The sequence below is a fragment of the Nelusetta ayraudi genome, unplaced genomic scaffold, assembly GCF_046127955.1.
Source record: "Nelusetta ayraudi isolate G7.1 ecotype Tasmania unplaced genomic scaffold, CSIRO-AGI_Nayr_v1 ptg000008l, whole genome shotgun sequence".
NCBI lineage: Eukaryota > Metazoa > Chordata > Actinopteri > Tetraodontiformes > Monacanthidae > Nelusetta > Nelusetta ayraudi.
Window position 1 is genome coordinate 6,584,769 of NW_027466058.1, and position 14,181 is coordinate 6,598,949.

The 14,181-nt window shown below is 47.2% G+C and overlaps 1 protein-coding gene across 1 annotated transcript in view; it reads left to right on the top strand.

Moving 5' to 3' along the window:
- The first annotated feature begins 314 nt into the window (after positions 1-314).
- The window catches only part of ptk7b (protein tyrosine kinase 7b), a 74,203-nt gene continuing 60,336 nt past the window's right edge, over positions 315-14,181 (top strand). The window contains exons 1-2 of the mRNA XM_076019005.1: positions 315-705; positions 850-1,006. Of these exons, the coding sequence (XP_075875120.1) occupies positions 883-1,006 (124 nt within the window). The 5' untranslated portion in view covers positions 315-705; positions 850-882. The remainder of the gene's footprint in view (positions 706-849; positions 1,007-14,181) is intronic.

Consider the following 14,181-nt stretch of genomic DNA (forward strand, 5'->3'; position numbering starts at 1 on the left):
AAATAAAATACATACTCAACTTCCTCCAGAACAACGTATTGTCAGAATATAGAATAGAGAGTAATTGTGCCCTTTTGAACTGATTTATACGAATTATCTATAGTTGCAATGTTATAAATTGAATTGAAAAATGCAATAGTTTTACCCTTTAGAGCATAAATTACCTTAAATTGCAAAATGTAGCACTTCGCGTGTTTTCTTTTCATAAACAAAATAATTTCAACAGTTTTCTGCATAACAGTGGTGCTTTGAAAAGCGAGAGAAGAACAGCGTTACAATTTTCAATTTTTATTTTGAAAGTCCCAACAGGAACGACACTCATTGTTCCCGCCCGCTTCGCGCCGTTGTGAAAACAATCACACAGGCTGGTGGGAGGAAGCCAACTTGGAAACACGGCGGCGGGGCGAAACTAGTCTGGTTGAACGGAGTGAAGTAGCCCCGACCGGCACTCTGCTGACTGTGAACTCCGGGGAGGACGGCGCCTACACGCACTCACGCAAAAGCACAGACTGGCTTGTAATGAACTTCCGCGACCAGGAATCACACCACAGCTCCGCGCGGGTGAACGACGTGGGAGTTTAAACTTCTCTTCAACTTTCGGCGGTCCGGACTCGGTCGTGTCGCCGGCCTGGGAGAGGGACGCGGTTTTTCCTCGGTCCTCCACATGGTTCTGCCTCGGTCCCTGCTAGTTTCCACAACAACCAGGTGAGCAGGCCGTGCGGTGCGGCTTCTCCCCCCGGGGCGCCGACGCAGGTGAACTCGGTTGGCTTTACCTGCTGCGCACCCGCTCACCTTTTCTTCGACGCTCCCGTTTTTTCGTCGTACCGTTCGGGGCTCTCCTCGTGCAAGCCGCCGGAGAAGAACGCCGGGGGAGGCGCGGACATGGATGTAGCCGGAGAGAGGACGAGCAGCCGGCGGAGGGAAGGCGCGAGGAACCCCGCGGCGACAACCAGGAGGAAAACACCGGTGCTCGCCGCATACGCACTCGGTGTTGTCTGTCTCCAAGGTAGGTTGCGAGCCTGTCTGCGTTCTATTTACTTATATTTTCCCACAAAACTACCACCACCACTACTACTACTATTACTACTCGCGCGCTCGCTCTTGTTATTCAGAACTAATAAAGAAGCGCCCCCGACGCAGACACTTCACCCCCCCACCCCCAAGCATTGACCTCCATTATTTCCCCCAAGATTTTTTCCTTTTTTTTTGGCTCTTTGTGGTTTAACTTATTTCACCCTGCGAGACCTGACACACTGACTGCTGCTTGGGGGCAAAAGTCTCGCTTTTCCATTCATACCGCTGAACGTTTAAGGAGCCTCAACTCTCATTTTTGTTTTTTTGGGGGGAGGAGGTGAGTAGTTGTAGAAGACACCCCCTCCCCCACCCCAGTTGACCTCCCCAATTTGGGGGTTGGGGAGGGGGTTGGGGGGGAAAGAACAACAACTGCATTTTTTGTTAACATGTAAATCCATTCCCGGGCTTTCCACCTTGATTCTGTTCACACCTACATGCAAAAGACACTTGGGGGGCTATTTTACACAAAGGAGAGCAGGCGAGATTCCACGGTGCTCCAGTTATTATACTGTCGTTAACAGGAGCAGGATGGGAGGGTTTTTTTTTAATTTATTTTTTTAATTTCAAGTCATCCCTAAAAGCAGCCATCCTGTGTCATCGTGCATTCCCGGGAGACTCCAGTCTCGCACAACACACTGGATATGTACCATGACTGATTTCCATATGCGTAGCTCTCCCTGCACGTTTCAACCGCTCTTCTCGCGAGGCTTTCGCACGGCGTGGACGGGGACAATCCGAACAGCAGCATCAGCCATGCAAAAAGCTTCGACTCCCGACTGCAAAAACAAAACAAAGCCCTTGAGGAGCCCACCCTCCGCCTCCGCCCCCCCTGGATTGAGCGAGGAATGCCCTGGCCCCTGCCAAAAAGGGACGGGGCTCATCGACTCGCCGCTTCACCATGTCAAAACGAAGTCACCTTTATCTGATCGCCGCGTGGAGACTGGAATGGAGAGGCAGATTGGGTTCTCCCGCACACCCTTCAGCACGGCCCAGATAGAGCCGTTGAAAAAGATTCCTTTAAGTTGAAGTGTGTCCCCCCCCACCCCCCCACCGCCTTCGTCTCCCCCTCCTCCGCTCCCCACCGGCCCTCCTCATGGTGCCCACTTTGGGATGAATGTGTCCTCTGTGCGCAGGCAGCCAGGGAGTGGGAGTGGGAGTGGGGGTGGGGGGGGCTGCTACAGCTCTTGTGTTCATAAGGGACCACGGATAGAGCCAAGCCAGGTACCGTCGTGGCGGACCCCCGTTTTGATTTAAACAGGGAACAAAAGAAAATCAAACGCTTTGCAAAGAGCCAGCGGTGGCGGTGACCGCGGTGCTTTTATTGTGGTTTCATTCCTTTTAAATGTCGTCCATGCCAGATGCACCACTTTCCCGGAAAGCTCTGTGATCCGCACGATCCGGGTTTAAATATTTACCCAACTCTTCTTCTTCTTCTTCTTCTTCTTCTTCTTCTTCTTCTTCTTCTTCTTCTTCTTCTGTTTCTGTGTCGTTTCTGGTTCACAGTGGTCCCTCTGTATTGCTGCACCAATTTTTTCCTTCCTTCTTTTTTTAATGTCTGCGTGTTGATCTGGATTCTGTTTGTTGCTGAGCACTAGCTTTTTCCTGACGCAGCTCTCAGAGTAGATAAGAGCCTCTCATGCGAGCCGTCCATAATGTTAATGCAGCAGCTCTCCTCCTCTTATCCGCCTACACGCTGCTTTTGCCTCCCCCGCCACAACTCCCCCTCGCCAATGCCGTTTTCATTCCTCAAGTGGAGATGATGATGATGATGGCTGGCCATGTTGCTGAGACGGATCTGAAACGTTTTAGTCACCTTCTTGCATATGCGTCCCTTTTTGATCTTTTTTTCCTCCCTGTGTTATATAGCAGGTGGCAGAGCTACATTTTAAGCCTCCTGGCGCGTGAAAAAATTTGATGCCTGACACTAAAAAGAAAGAAGGAGAAATCCCTCTGGTGATTTTAGGGTGCGCAATCAATGTTTTCAAATGGAATTCACTTTTAAGTCCAAGAGCACCTTGGATGGATTTGTACCAAAACCAACACAAGGGTAAAATGTTGCATTCCCCCCCCGTCATTTCCAAAGTGACCCTTATGTTCCTGCTGTGGTTCTGTCTTCCACAGACGGTCTTTAAAATTGCCTGCGACTTCAGGAGCGCCGATGACTAAAGCTTTGGGGCTTTTTTTTAGTGTTCCCGTGCAGGATGTTGGGTCAATGATTCAACGTTCCACAATAATGACTGTAATTAAAAAAATGCACAATGATAATCCCTGTTTATTAGTGTCTTGACCTCACATCTTTGTCTTCAACTCTTTCTGAACGGATTGCAGTGCAGAACTATATTTAAGGTATTAGCGTGCAAGTCTTAAGAATGTGAGGCACCGATATCTTTTTATAAGACGAAGGAATTGCTGCTTTTTCATCTCTATTCTTTCTTTCTCCACACCTATTTGGTTCAGAATGACATCGAGGTCATTTGATGGTGGTGCTAATTGGGTTACCATAGAATCTGCCATTGAAAAAGGCCTGAACTGTGTAGGTTTCATTTCCCATTGTTTGCTTTCCAGACAGCGATGCAGGACTTCAGCATTTGAGTCGTCCTGGTTGGTGTTTCCACCTTAGATCGGTTTACATACGTCAAAAACCTTTCAGTGTAGAACTACTCAGACCAGATATAGCACACTTTAAAGGGACAATACGGTTCATGGAAAAGGGAATCTGCAGTGAGGTGAGATTTCAGACTTTGAATCTCACCAATCCAGTCGCACAGCTGGGTTTGGCTACAGCTAGCTGGCCTTGTCAGCAAGTAAAGAAGTGCATCTTGAAGTATACGTTGATTAGTGTGCATGTATTTCTTGTCATCCTCCACTCTGCTGCTTGTGTTTCCTGTCATCTATCAGACTATCTATCAGTTGAGTTTTAGGTGAAGCTTTTAGAACTTAAACGTCCTCCTCTTCTCCCTGTCAGTGTGTGTGCGCAGTTTGAACTTGGTTATCGAGGGCTCACTCCCAGGAGAGGATCTTCTTTCAGTCTCTATCGAGTATCTCCTGCTCTTTCTCTGCTTTATACGCACGTCTCATCCTTTATCTGTCCTTCACACTGGCTGGCACATCGTAGATGTCTGCCAGCCAGTGAAGAAAGCAGCAAGATTGATAAAAAAGATTGTTCAGAAAACTCAAGAGGATTTCATGTGATATACTTCATGTGTTCCAGAGCAGATTACATGTTAGATAGATGGTTGAAAGTTGTACGTTATCCAAAACCACTGCATTCCTTTGTCTTTAAAAAAAGAAGAAGAAGAAGAAGGGATAAATACTTAATTATTTAAAGATGGTAATTTTAGTTTCCCCCCCCCCCCCCCCCATGTCTCTCAAGGCCCGAGTGAAGTATTAGTGCTCTGTAGCAAGTCGGCTGTGTTTTATACCTCTTTGTTATTCATGTCCCCAGCTCTTAAATGCACCGCTTTGCTCATCTTGAAACTTTTACTGCAGTGTCTGAATGCTGCCGTCAGCCCCACATTAAGATAAGTGATAAAAAACACATGCTAGCTCTCGAGACATTTTCCATGTGTGAACAATAAGAAGAGCGACGCAGCGATACCATCTATAGTTCACGCCGGTGTCGTTTGATCAGGAGTTGCAGACCGTAATAACAACCAATGCAGTCCATGGCCCCTTGTTGGCTCCTTGTCATTAATAAATCCAAATTAACAAAGCGGCGCCGTCCTGCAAATGATGATTACTGCACCTAATGACCCGTGGCTGCTCTGGCTATGTGTGCATGTGCTTGGTGGTGGCGGCGGTGGTGGTGGTGGGGATGGGGGAGGGGGGGGGGGTTGCTGGCTTTGCTTGTTTCTGATCCTGCGGTTTGTGAGCGGAGCCAGGCCTCGCAGATCTCTGTCTCCCGTTCCTACTTTTCCGGTCGTAGTTGGTGTGTTGCCCATCTCGTCTGGAGGGACGTCTGTTGTTTATTGACCCGGTTGCCTGCGTGAGGAGCTCTGTCTCCCGTCTCCGCCGGGGGGGAGGGAGTTGCTCAGCAGCGCGCTGACCTATCGCCGCTGTTTACCGTGTCTAGTCACCCTGTCCGGCCTTAAACTGTATTTTAGTTAGTTCCTCGAAGGAAACAACATTACATCTAATGCAGAGCATTTCCCGTGCAAGCCCAACCAGCCTCTTCAGTGTTGGCAAATCAAATCAAAGCAGTCGTCCTGGATTTGTAGATTCGTACATTCCAGGTTGTTTTGCGCCGAATGTTTAAAACATGTTTGATTGAACCTCTCGAGCACAGCGAGTACAAGCAAGTCGTAATGAAGCAATTAATCTTTATTGCACATCTTTCAGTGTGTCAGCTCACACCGGCCATCAAAATGTCGTCTACGCGTCCAGGCTGACCCAACAGAGACGTAAGAACGCCTTCGGCTGCACTCTGTCCGTCTCTCAGGTTGAAGCAATAGTTGTCTGCGGGAAAGATTTAAATCCCGAGAAAAACTTGACTTTAATTCCACCATCCTTTGTTCACTCCTGACCATTAACTTAGGTGTTTTTTTACACTCTACAATAATTGATGTGGGTGCTATGCGCCGACCGACACGCTTTTCCCGCTTAGCCGCGGCGCTGTGCCGTTACTTCCCTCTTATCGCGCGCATTTGCTGACATTTGCCGGGATCGCTTACCCGCCATTAGCGATAACCCCGGTTTCATGTTAGCTCTTAAAAAGGCCAAATACAGATGTTTTCGCTGCTTCGACACTCGGCAGATATCGCCCGCCGAGGCGGTTATAAATCCTTACAACTACTCTCCCCCTGCAGGGCAGGTGCGAGGCCTGGGTGCGGAGTTGGGGGGGGTTTGGGCCTGAAACCAGACCCCTGGTTCTCCCTCCCCCTCCTCCTCCTCTTCCTTCCAACCCTCCCGTCTGCGCCAAAAGCATTGAAAAGTCTCTGAATAAAAAAAAAAAAAAAAAAAAAAACGTGCAGGAATGCCTAATTTGGCTTCAGCCTATTTGAGGGAGAGAGTGAGGGAGGTGGGGGGCAGAAGAAGAGAAAAGGCGTCTGGCATGCCGTTGCATAATCCCAGCGGCCATTAACTCTTTGTGCGCTGCGCGTCGGAATGAACTCATCATGGCAACGGGGCCACAGGCAGAGTGACACCGAGCAGCTCTCAATCAGCGCCCGGCTCCTCCCCCCCCCCCACCCCCCCCCACCCCCACGACCAGCAGATTTAAACAGGCTGAAAAGGCCGCTGGTGTTTAAATGGGAAGGGTGGGAAGGGGTCTTCCGCCACGTTTGATCTGCCGGTGGACGGGGTCAGCGGGCGGCAGCCAGCCCCCTCGGAGGGCCCACTTTCTGTTTGGACAGAAGATATTCGCCACTGCTGCGGTTCGCTCACACACTCTCATCCCCCGCCAGCTCCTCGCCAGTTGGTGGCTGGTTTGCCGGTGTGCGTCGTCTTCACGGGCGCCCGCATCTGTCGCTGGTAACCTCCTGGTCCTGTGTCTGCAAAAACCAGGCAGTGGATGTCGCAGAGCCTTCGGCTTTCTTTGAATTTTCACACTCAATGCAATTTGGATTAGAACCACATTCAGGAAGGGTACTAATGTATGTTCTCAGGGTTTCTGGAGATAGTTTCTTCTGCATTGTTCCAACTGAATATGAAGATGCAGAAGGGACTTTTATGTTGCAAAACACCACTTCTAGAATGTATTTGTACTATTTCGGTTTTGGCTCCATCAAACCTTGTGTCTTTTCCCAGTGAGTTTATTTATACATTTTACAGGTCAGTTTATTTCAATCATTGTTTTCTCCAGGCATGCAAGGCATTTCTTAAGTCCCTTGGATTTTTTTTGTCTATGCATCGGTCTGGTAAAGAGCCCCGAGAAATCATTTGGAAGATTAAACTCTTTCATTTGGGAAGAGAATAGGAAATTGGAAAAACCTTTTGCCTTCAGCGGCTAGGAGGAGAATAGTAACCTGTTCTTCATCGAGAAAAGCCTTCAGTGGTATTTTTTTTGTTCTTCCAATGCTAAAATGTCATCCAGCTGGAGTAGAACATTCAGTGCTTGTTTGCTTCCAGGCTAAACAGTTTTGGTCTTCTTTGGTTTTGAAGACCAGGGGGTTTGCCTTCACCTCATTTCCCGATCAGAACTCCTGTGAGTTGAAATATATGAACCGTTTCACCCCGTTTCCTGATCATCTATTTACCATGAATTTGAAACTCATTGATTTTGGCTTCTCCCTGGGTAGTCCAAAGACATCCACGTTGGGTTGATTAACTCATCTGTCGGTGTCGGGGTGGTTGGCTTGTGTCTCTGTGTGGCCCTGCGGCGTCTTCACCCCCGAGACAGCTGAGGGAAGTTCAAGCGACCCCGAGTGCAGGATAAGCACTGATTAAGAACAGATGGATGTCTGTCTGTTTGCAGGCCGTGCCTCATCGTCTTCGTTAGTTTCCGATGAGTCGTCGGTTTGCTGCGGTTTGTTCCAGCGTTGCAGGTCAAACAAAATCAGCCTGGCCAAGAACCATTTTTGGCAGATTCTGTGCACTCGGCCCTGTTGCCATCTGCGGTTGGTCTGATTGGTCACATGGCTCATTACGGCCCTGTTGAAAAGCTCAATGCTAAATGAGGTCATTGGCCTTGTTTACGTCTCAACATCCAGCCAAGTGCACTGGCGAAGCTCAGTAGCTCTATTTGCCATTATAAACGACACAGAGAAGCAGTAAACCCTCTCATATGTCAAGCTGGGTCGGATCCACATCTGCAGAGAGAGGTGATAAATATGCATCTCCAAGCCTTATTTTTAGCATAAAAACACCCCATTGACTGGGGAACCGCTCATTTTTTCCTAAGTATAGTAAGTTCATTGACAATTATGGACAATATTATTGCTTTGTGACACCTCTGCCCACCCCAGGTTCTTCACACCAAAACACACTTTGGTATCAGCAGACAGTAATTAGTTGAGCAGTAAGGAAAGCTAGTTACTCTTCCAGCGTTCTTATTTTCTTGATTTAAAAAAAATTATCATGCTAAACAATTTCAGCTACTTAATTTCTTCTCCCTCAAGTGTTGCTGCCGCACTCAGTTTCACCCCTCCGCGCTCTCTTTCACTTTGTTCCCTCCACTCCAAACCGTCCTGAACTACCGAGTCCTCTTAAATTCCCCCGTCCTCTTCTCCGCTGCCCTCTGTGTGAACCTCCTCGTGAGCGTGGTGAAACGCCAGACTACGCTCTCTCTTTTTTTTTTTAATTGCTTCTGACGCGGAGATGAGACAAAAGGGGCAGACTGAACTCGGCGTGCCGAGGCGTCGCTAAAACTGCGACTTCATCTGATAACGCGTGTCACAAACGATGCCGAGGTATTGCGTCGAGGTCCCATCACGCCGCCCTTTCAGTCTGCACCGACGCCTTTCATATGGCGCGTTTGTTGTTGTGAGCAGCACCGCTGGACGTCACTGGTCGGTTGCACTATCATCTGCTCCATGAAGGTGCTTCCTGTTTGCCTACATCCTTGCACATGGATTCACTGGGGAGACTGAGTCATTCATACATTCATCAAATCAACATTTTTCATTGTGAGAGCTTAAACTGTCACTTAAAAAAAAAAAAAAAAAATTCAGCAGATGTTTTCAAATTTCATGACGGTTACATACTTACATATGTGACATACGTTACAATGGTAGTAACAATAACTAATACCTCATAAATACCTCGACTCGAAAGGTAGTCGTCTTTCTGTTTCAGCCCTCTAGGTAACTTGGCTGAGACTTTCTACAATATCTGATGCAACTGGAAAGCAACACTCGGTGCTTGTGCAAATATTTAAGCTTATTAAATTTTCTCCCAACCCATTATTTAAACCTAATTGTGTTCTGACGCATTTGAGGTCGAGGGCAACCCAAATAGAAGAATGCATACATTTTCGGTCATTTGTTATTACAGTTATGAATACACGTTTTCTCATACTTTTGTTGTATTTTTTTATTTTTTTATTTTTTAATAATCCCATGGTAATCCAGGTAGTACATAACCATCATAAACATCGTTGTTGCAAGCAGTGAAAAGTTAATTCCTCTCAGCTATTTGCAGCTTCACTCAACAACATCAGTATGCAGCCCCCTGGAAGTCCACTGCGCTTGGGCCTGTCCCTGAGGACAAACATGGCTTGCAGGTGCAGCCTTGTTGATCGGCCAGCACAGCACAGCACTGCACAGCGTTTCCTGCCCTTGTCTGCCGCAGCGACGACAGATAGCGGCGGCCGCGGCGTGTCTGACAATCGGCAACGGTCCCACCGGCTGGAACTGGCGCGCGCAGAGGAAGTCCACGTTTTGTTGTTGTCGTTTCCTGCCAGCAGCGTGTCAGACTGGGCCGTTGTGCGGGTGTTGTGGGGGGTCTCTTTCCACGTCCTTCGCCCCAGTCTACCCCTCCCCTGCCCAGCTGTCACATCGGCTTTGTGTCCTCTTCCAGGTTAGGGACCCGGGCCCGGGGGCCATGGTCATGTCTCTCGTCACCGCCGAGCTGCGTGCCTGGGCTCGGTGTGCGCGTGCGGCCCGGGGCGGAGGGTCATGGCCCAGTCTCCCAGAGGGGTCTGGATGGACAACAGCCATGGCGGGAGGAAGACCAGCGCTCTGTTTGCGCGTTAACTTCCTGCGGCTTGTCTGGGGGGAGGAGGCGAGGCGGCGTGCTCGTGAACGCTCTGGGCTTTCGCCGCGTGTGGAATTTGAAAACCCGTAAACTCAAAGTGACGGCACGCAAACAGTCCACATGTTGGCCTGCGGCCACACGTCTGCCTTTCATTCTCCCCGTGTGTCCAACCTTTTGATGGACTCTCACAACAAATCAGGACCGATGCTCTGTGTCCGTGATGACCAAGACTATGATGTAATTAGGTTTTACGGGGAGAGTCACCCTCCGTGAATGGATCTGTGTTTCTTTATGTTGCGCTGCTGCACCATGACTTCATGCTTTCATCTCTAATGGTTTCCAGGCAGATGTCTTACTCAGCCTGTGTGCGTATTTACCTTACCGCCCCCCCCGCCCCCGTTCTGCCACTTTGGAGGAAGCAATGAAGAGGTCGCAGTGAAAACTACACCTCTGCCTCCCTTACAACCTCCACCGGTCCGTCTATTGAAACTAAAAACGAGGTCAAATGACACTGGAGCCCCGGGAGCGCTTCTCTCCCATGATCCCGCTCGCCTTCTTTTGTGTCGCGGCCCTCGCACACCTCTGCGTCGTCGGTGGCGTGCTTTGAAGGAAGAAAGGTAGCTCTCGCGCTGCGGCAAGAAACCCGCCCGCCTGCGCATGGAAAAACTGTCAGGTTGGAGCTTTTTGTGTGGTGAGTGACAAATGCTCCCAAATTGCATTCCTCTCACACGCAAGCCAAACAGAGGACAGAAATGACGATACTGCAACTATAGCCTTTCGCCATCCTTTTTCCAATTTCAGAATTCCATGTCGCAGCCAAAACAGGAAAGTCAAAGCTCGTTATTTGTGATGGATGTTGCACAGCTGAAGGGAAAGGAAAGAAAGAACGCACTTCTTTGTGCGGGATTCCCTTGAAGAGCTTCCTCGCTTTCCTTGAAGTTCTTCGGTTTTCACATTGCGTTATCCTTAATGAAAAGAGGAGTGCAAAAATTGTTTCTTCACATTTTCAGCCAGCCGGGTGCTCTGCTCAACTTGACAGCACCTCGCAGCAGCGAAGGCGCTGGCCATGAATTAAAGACACACTGCTATTCACAGACATCCGCGCAAATGTTCCTTGTCTCTTACGATGGAACGACTTGGATGTCCTGCGGCTTTTCCTGCGCCCATCCCTCTTTGTTTGATCTCCTTATATTCTGGCACCGTAACTCCGAACAAAGTCTGCGTCTGTTCAAAAGGCATTAAACATGAGCAAGTTCCTCAGTGTTGGGGAAACAGTGCGAGACGTTCACAGACTATGCTGAGTGTTGTTTAAGCCACGCAACGGAGCCCAAACCTCCCAGAGCTGTTGGCCCCACCACCCCGTTTCCCTCTGTAAACACTAGCTTTCGCACACACACAGGCTTATTTCATCTTGTTTCAGTGTGTGTGCGTGCGTGTTGCTTTGAGGTTGAGGGTCGGGAACTTATCTGGCCTTTACATTTGCTCTTGTCTACAGGGAATTTATCTGTATTATATTCAGAAATGTGCCAAAACACAATGAAAACAAGCATAACATTAAAGACCAATCCTGAATTCTTATACCACAAATTAGAGATGAATTAGAGATGTTTTTTTCCCCTTCCCTGTTACAGTTGATCGTTAAGTTGAAGCTGCAGACTGCAAAACCACTTTTTCTGCTGGTCCGTGCTGTCCATAAAGTCGGGACCGTGGGTTTATTCTTTGGATAAAAATGTTCCAATAATGACCTCAATTTTTGGGCAGTAGGAGCCTGAGCAGTCTGGGCAGCTGGAGGACATCATTTCAGGAGGTGGGTAATGAGGTTAGGGATTCAGGACACGGCCTCCCCCCTCCCCTTAAATCCCGCTCAGGTTTCAGTGCAGATGGACCCCGGCAAGACTTAAAGTGGGGGGACAAAGTGCAAGTTTCCAAGTCGCTCCATATGGGAGTTTGAGCTCCCATGTGGAACCATGTCAGCTTTAAAAGACCAACGAGTGATCAAAGGTCAGGAACACAACCGAGCATCCATTTGCTCCAGATATACCCCCACATGGCTCAAAGGTTGTGTCTTCGACAAAAGGCACTTAGAAGATTCGTAGCGGAGGAAATATGATGCAGGAACTCATTCCAGGTATGTCCTGATGAATGGAGGGCCATTTCGTTGGCACAGGACTGTCTTTAGCCGAAAAATCTGAACATCAAACCACTGATGGAGATAAATGGATCACAGACCTGGAAGCACTTGGAAAGTCTTGTTTCTTCCTTTTCTCGGTTATATACCCTCCTGTTTTTACTTCATCTGCTCCATGTTGAACTACAGGTCACACCGATTCAACAAAACACGATTGTGTCATCAGCTAAGCGCTGACAAACTCAACTCCAACAATGGCCCTACCTCGAATTAGAAATTCTCCACATTCACGCACATTTAGATGATAGAATAAATAAAGTATAATAAATTAGTGCTGCAGCTTCTGTAGACCAATTCCACTACCACCACTACCACCCGCACCCATCCCCTGCTGCCTACATAAAAGTATTTTCTGAGATTCCATTCCACCAACCCAGGGTTAGCTATTATAATTATGGGTTACATACAGTCTTCAGGGGTGGTTCAACAAAACATGCTTATATTAAACCACAATTGATGGCAATAATTATTAAAGTACAGACCGCAGGGGTTTCTTAAGAGGGGTCCTAAATGAAATTAACTTAATTTCCACCTCTAGGTTGCAAAATTACTAAATGAGGGAATTCTTTTAGTCATAGTTTCTTATAAATCTTATTGGGCCCTTGGGTAAAACAATTCTAAATTGGTGGCTTCAATTTGGGTCTGAGCTAAATTGTCTGCTCAAATGGGTTCTCAGAAAACTTTAGGAACCAATTTCAATAGCTTGTGTGTTCTTGGAGAGGAACTGGCAGAAATCTTCAGTTTAACTTTAAGTAAGTGACCTTTGGTGGTCTCTTCCAGATTCAATTCCTTTAATGTAGTTAATTAAAATTAAACGTAAGCTGTAGAAACAAGATTAAACATACCAGAGTCAAGCTTTGAAATTAAATAAGAACTAAATTTGGTTCTTTTCTTTTTTTTACTGGCCTTACACAACATGAAAGCATCTTCCCACAGACTTTCCGAAGTTGATTTGCAGACTCCGATTACATTATTTTCTGAATGTCAGGTGACGTGAGCATGACAAATGTGTCCCTCCATGCCTGCAGAAAAATAATCATTTCGATTTTGAAATTGAGTCTTTGAAATGATGTATTTCTGAAACTTAAATAAAACACAAGTACAAAATGTCCACAATTTGATTGGCTGTTGCTAGTTTTGCTCTGTCATAGTAAAGTCAATTCCAAGAAGCTCGATGGTTTATTTAAAGTATAAGTGTCACCGCTTTGGAGTAGTTTGTAGATAGTTCTGTTTAAAATGTCTATCTCTATTATTTTCTTTTTTGATAAGCAAGAACACATGCAACATGTTTGTTACATACTTCACTATCTACACATACCACCACATCCCACAATGCCACTTGACCCTTCAAAACTGTCAGAATTACCACCAGGTAGATTGAAGGAGATATAGCAGGTTATACCATTGTAACACTAGCTTTTGCAACCACACAGTATTTTTTTGAAAGGAGGAAGAAAAGTTTCATATTTCCCCCTCTTGCTTGTCACTCTCAGCTCATCTTAAACTTCAAGGCCTTCTGGTTGCAGGATTGCAAATTACACCACTGATTAGCTTCAGTTACACAGGGCATTTGGCTTGTTTCACTTACATCCAGGGCCAAGTTTAGTCTACCTTTCCTCACTCTTGGACTTGCCACAACCCCCGACATAGACCCTCATTCATGCATCTGGTTCTGTCGTTTCTATCCTCTGGGCTTCAGCAGTGTCACCCTGAGGGCTGTGTGTTTAAGAGTCTCTGAGGAACACAGAGTTATGATTGACAACTCTCGTATTGACTCACCATTGCCCACAAGTCTTTTCTTCAAGGAAAGAAAAAGACCATGTTCAGGGTCTTGTGTGCGTCTGGTGCCTCAAGTCAAGGTTTTTGAGGATGCCGTTTGTACGTGGCTGGTTCCTTGGCTCACACTTCCTCTAGGGAGTTGTGCACACGCATTGGAGAAGCGGTTGTAGTTAGCTGGAGATTGTTAGCTGGAAAAAAAAAAACTGCCTTCATTTAATGGGAAACCATATGCTCCTTATTTGCCCAGAGAGTCCTCCTCTCAGATCTCATTAAATGCAGTCGTGCCAGACAGCGCCAGTGTGTGCCACTGTAAACAGTGGCCCATTTTCATGGTTAAATGGGTGAAATATTGGTGTTTGGTGAAGACCAATTTCTAAAGAGGCTGCAGGCGGTTCATTGTTGTTATTCTTTGGAGAAAAAAATATATATTTTCCATTTGCAAATTAGCTCTCTGTCTTTCTCTTTTCTATAGAACCAGATTGTTTCTTGGAGGCAGTTCAGTGAGAGTA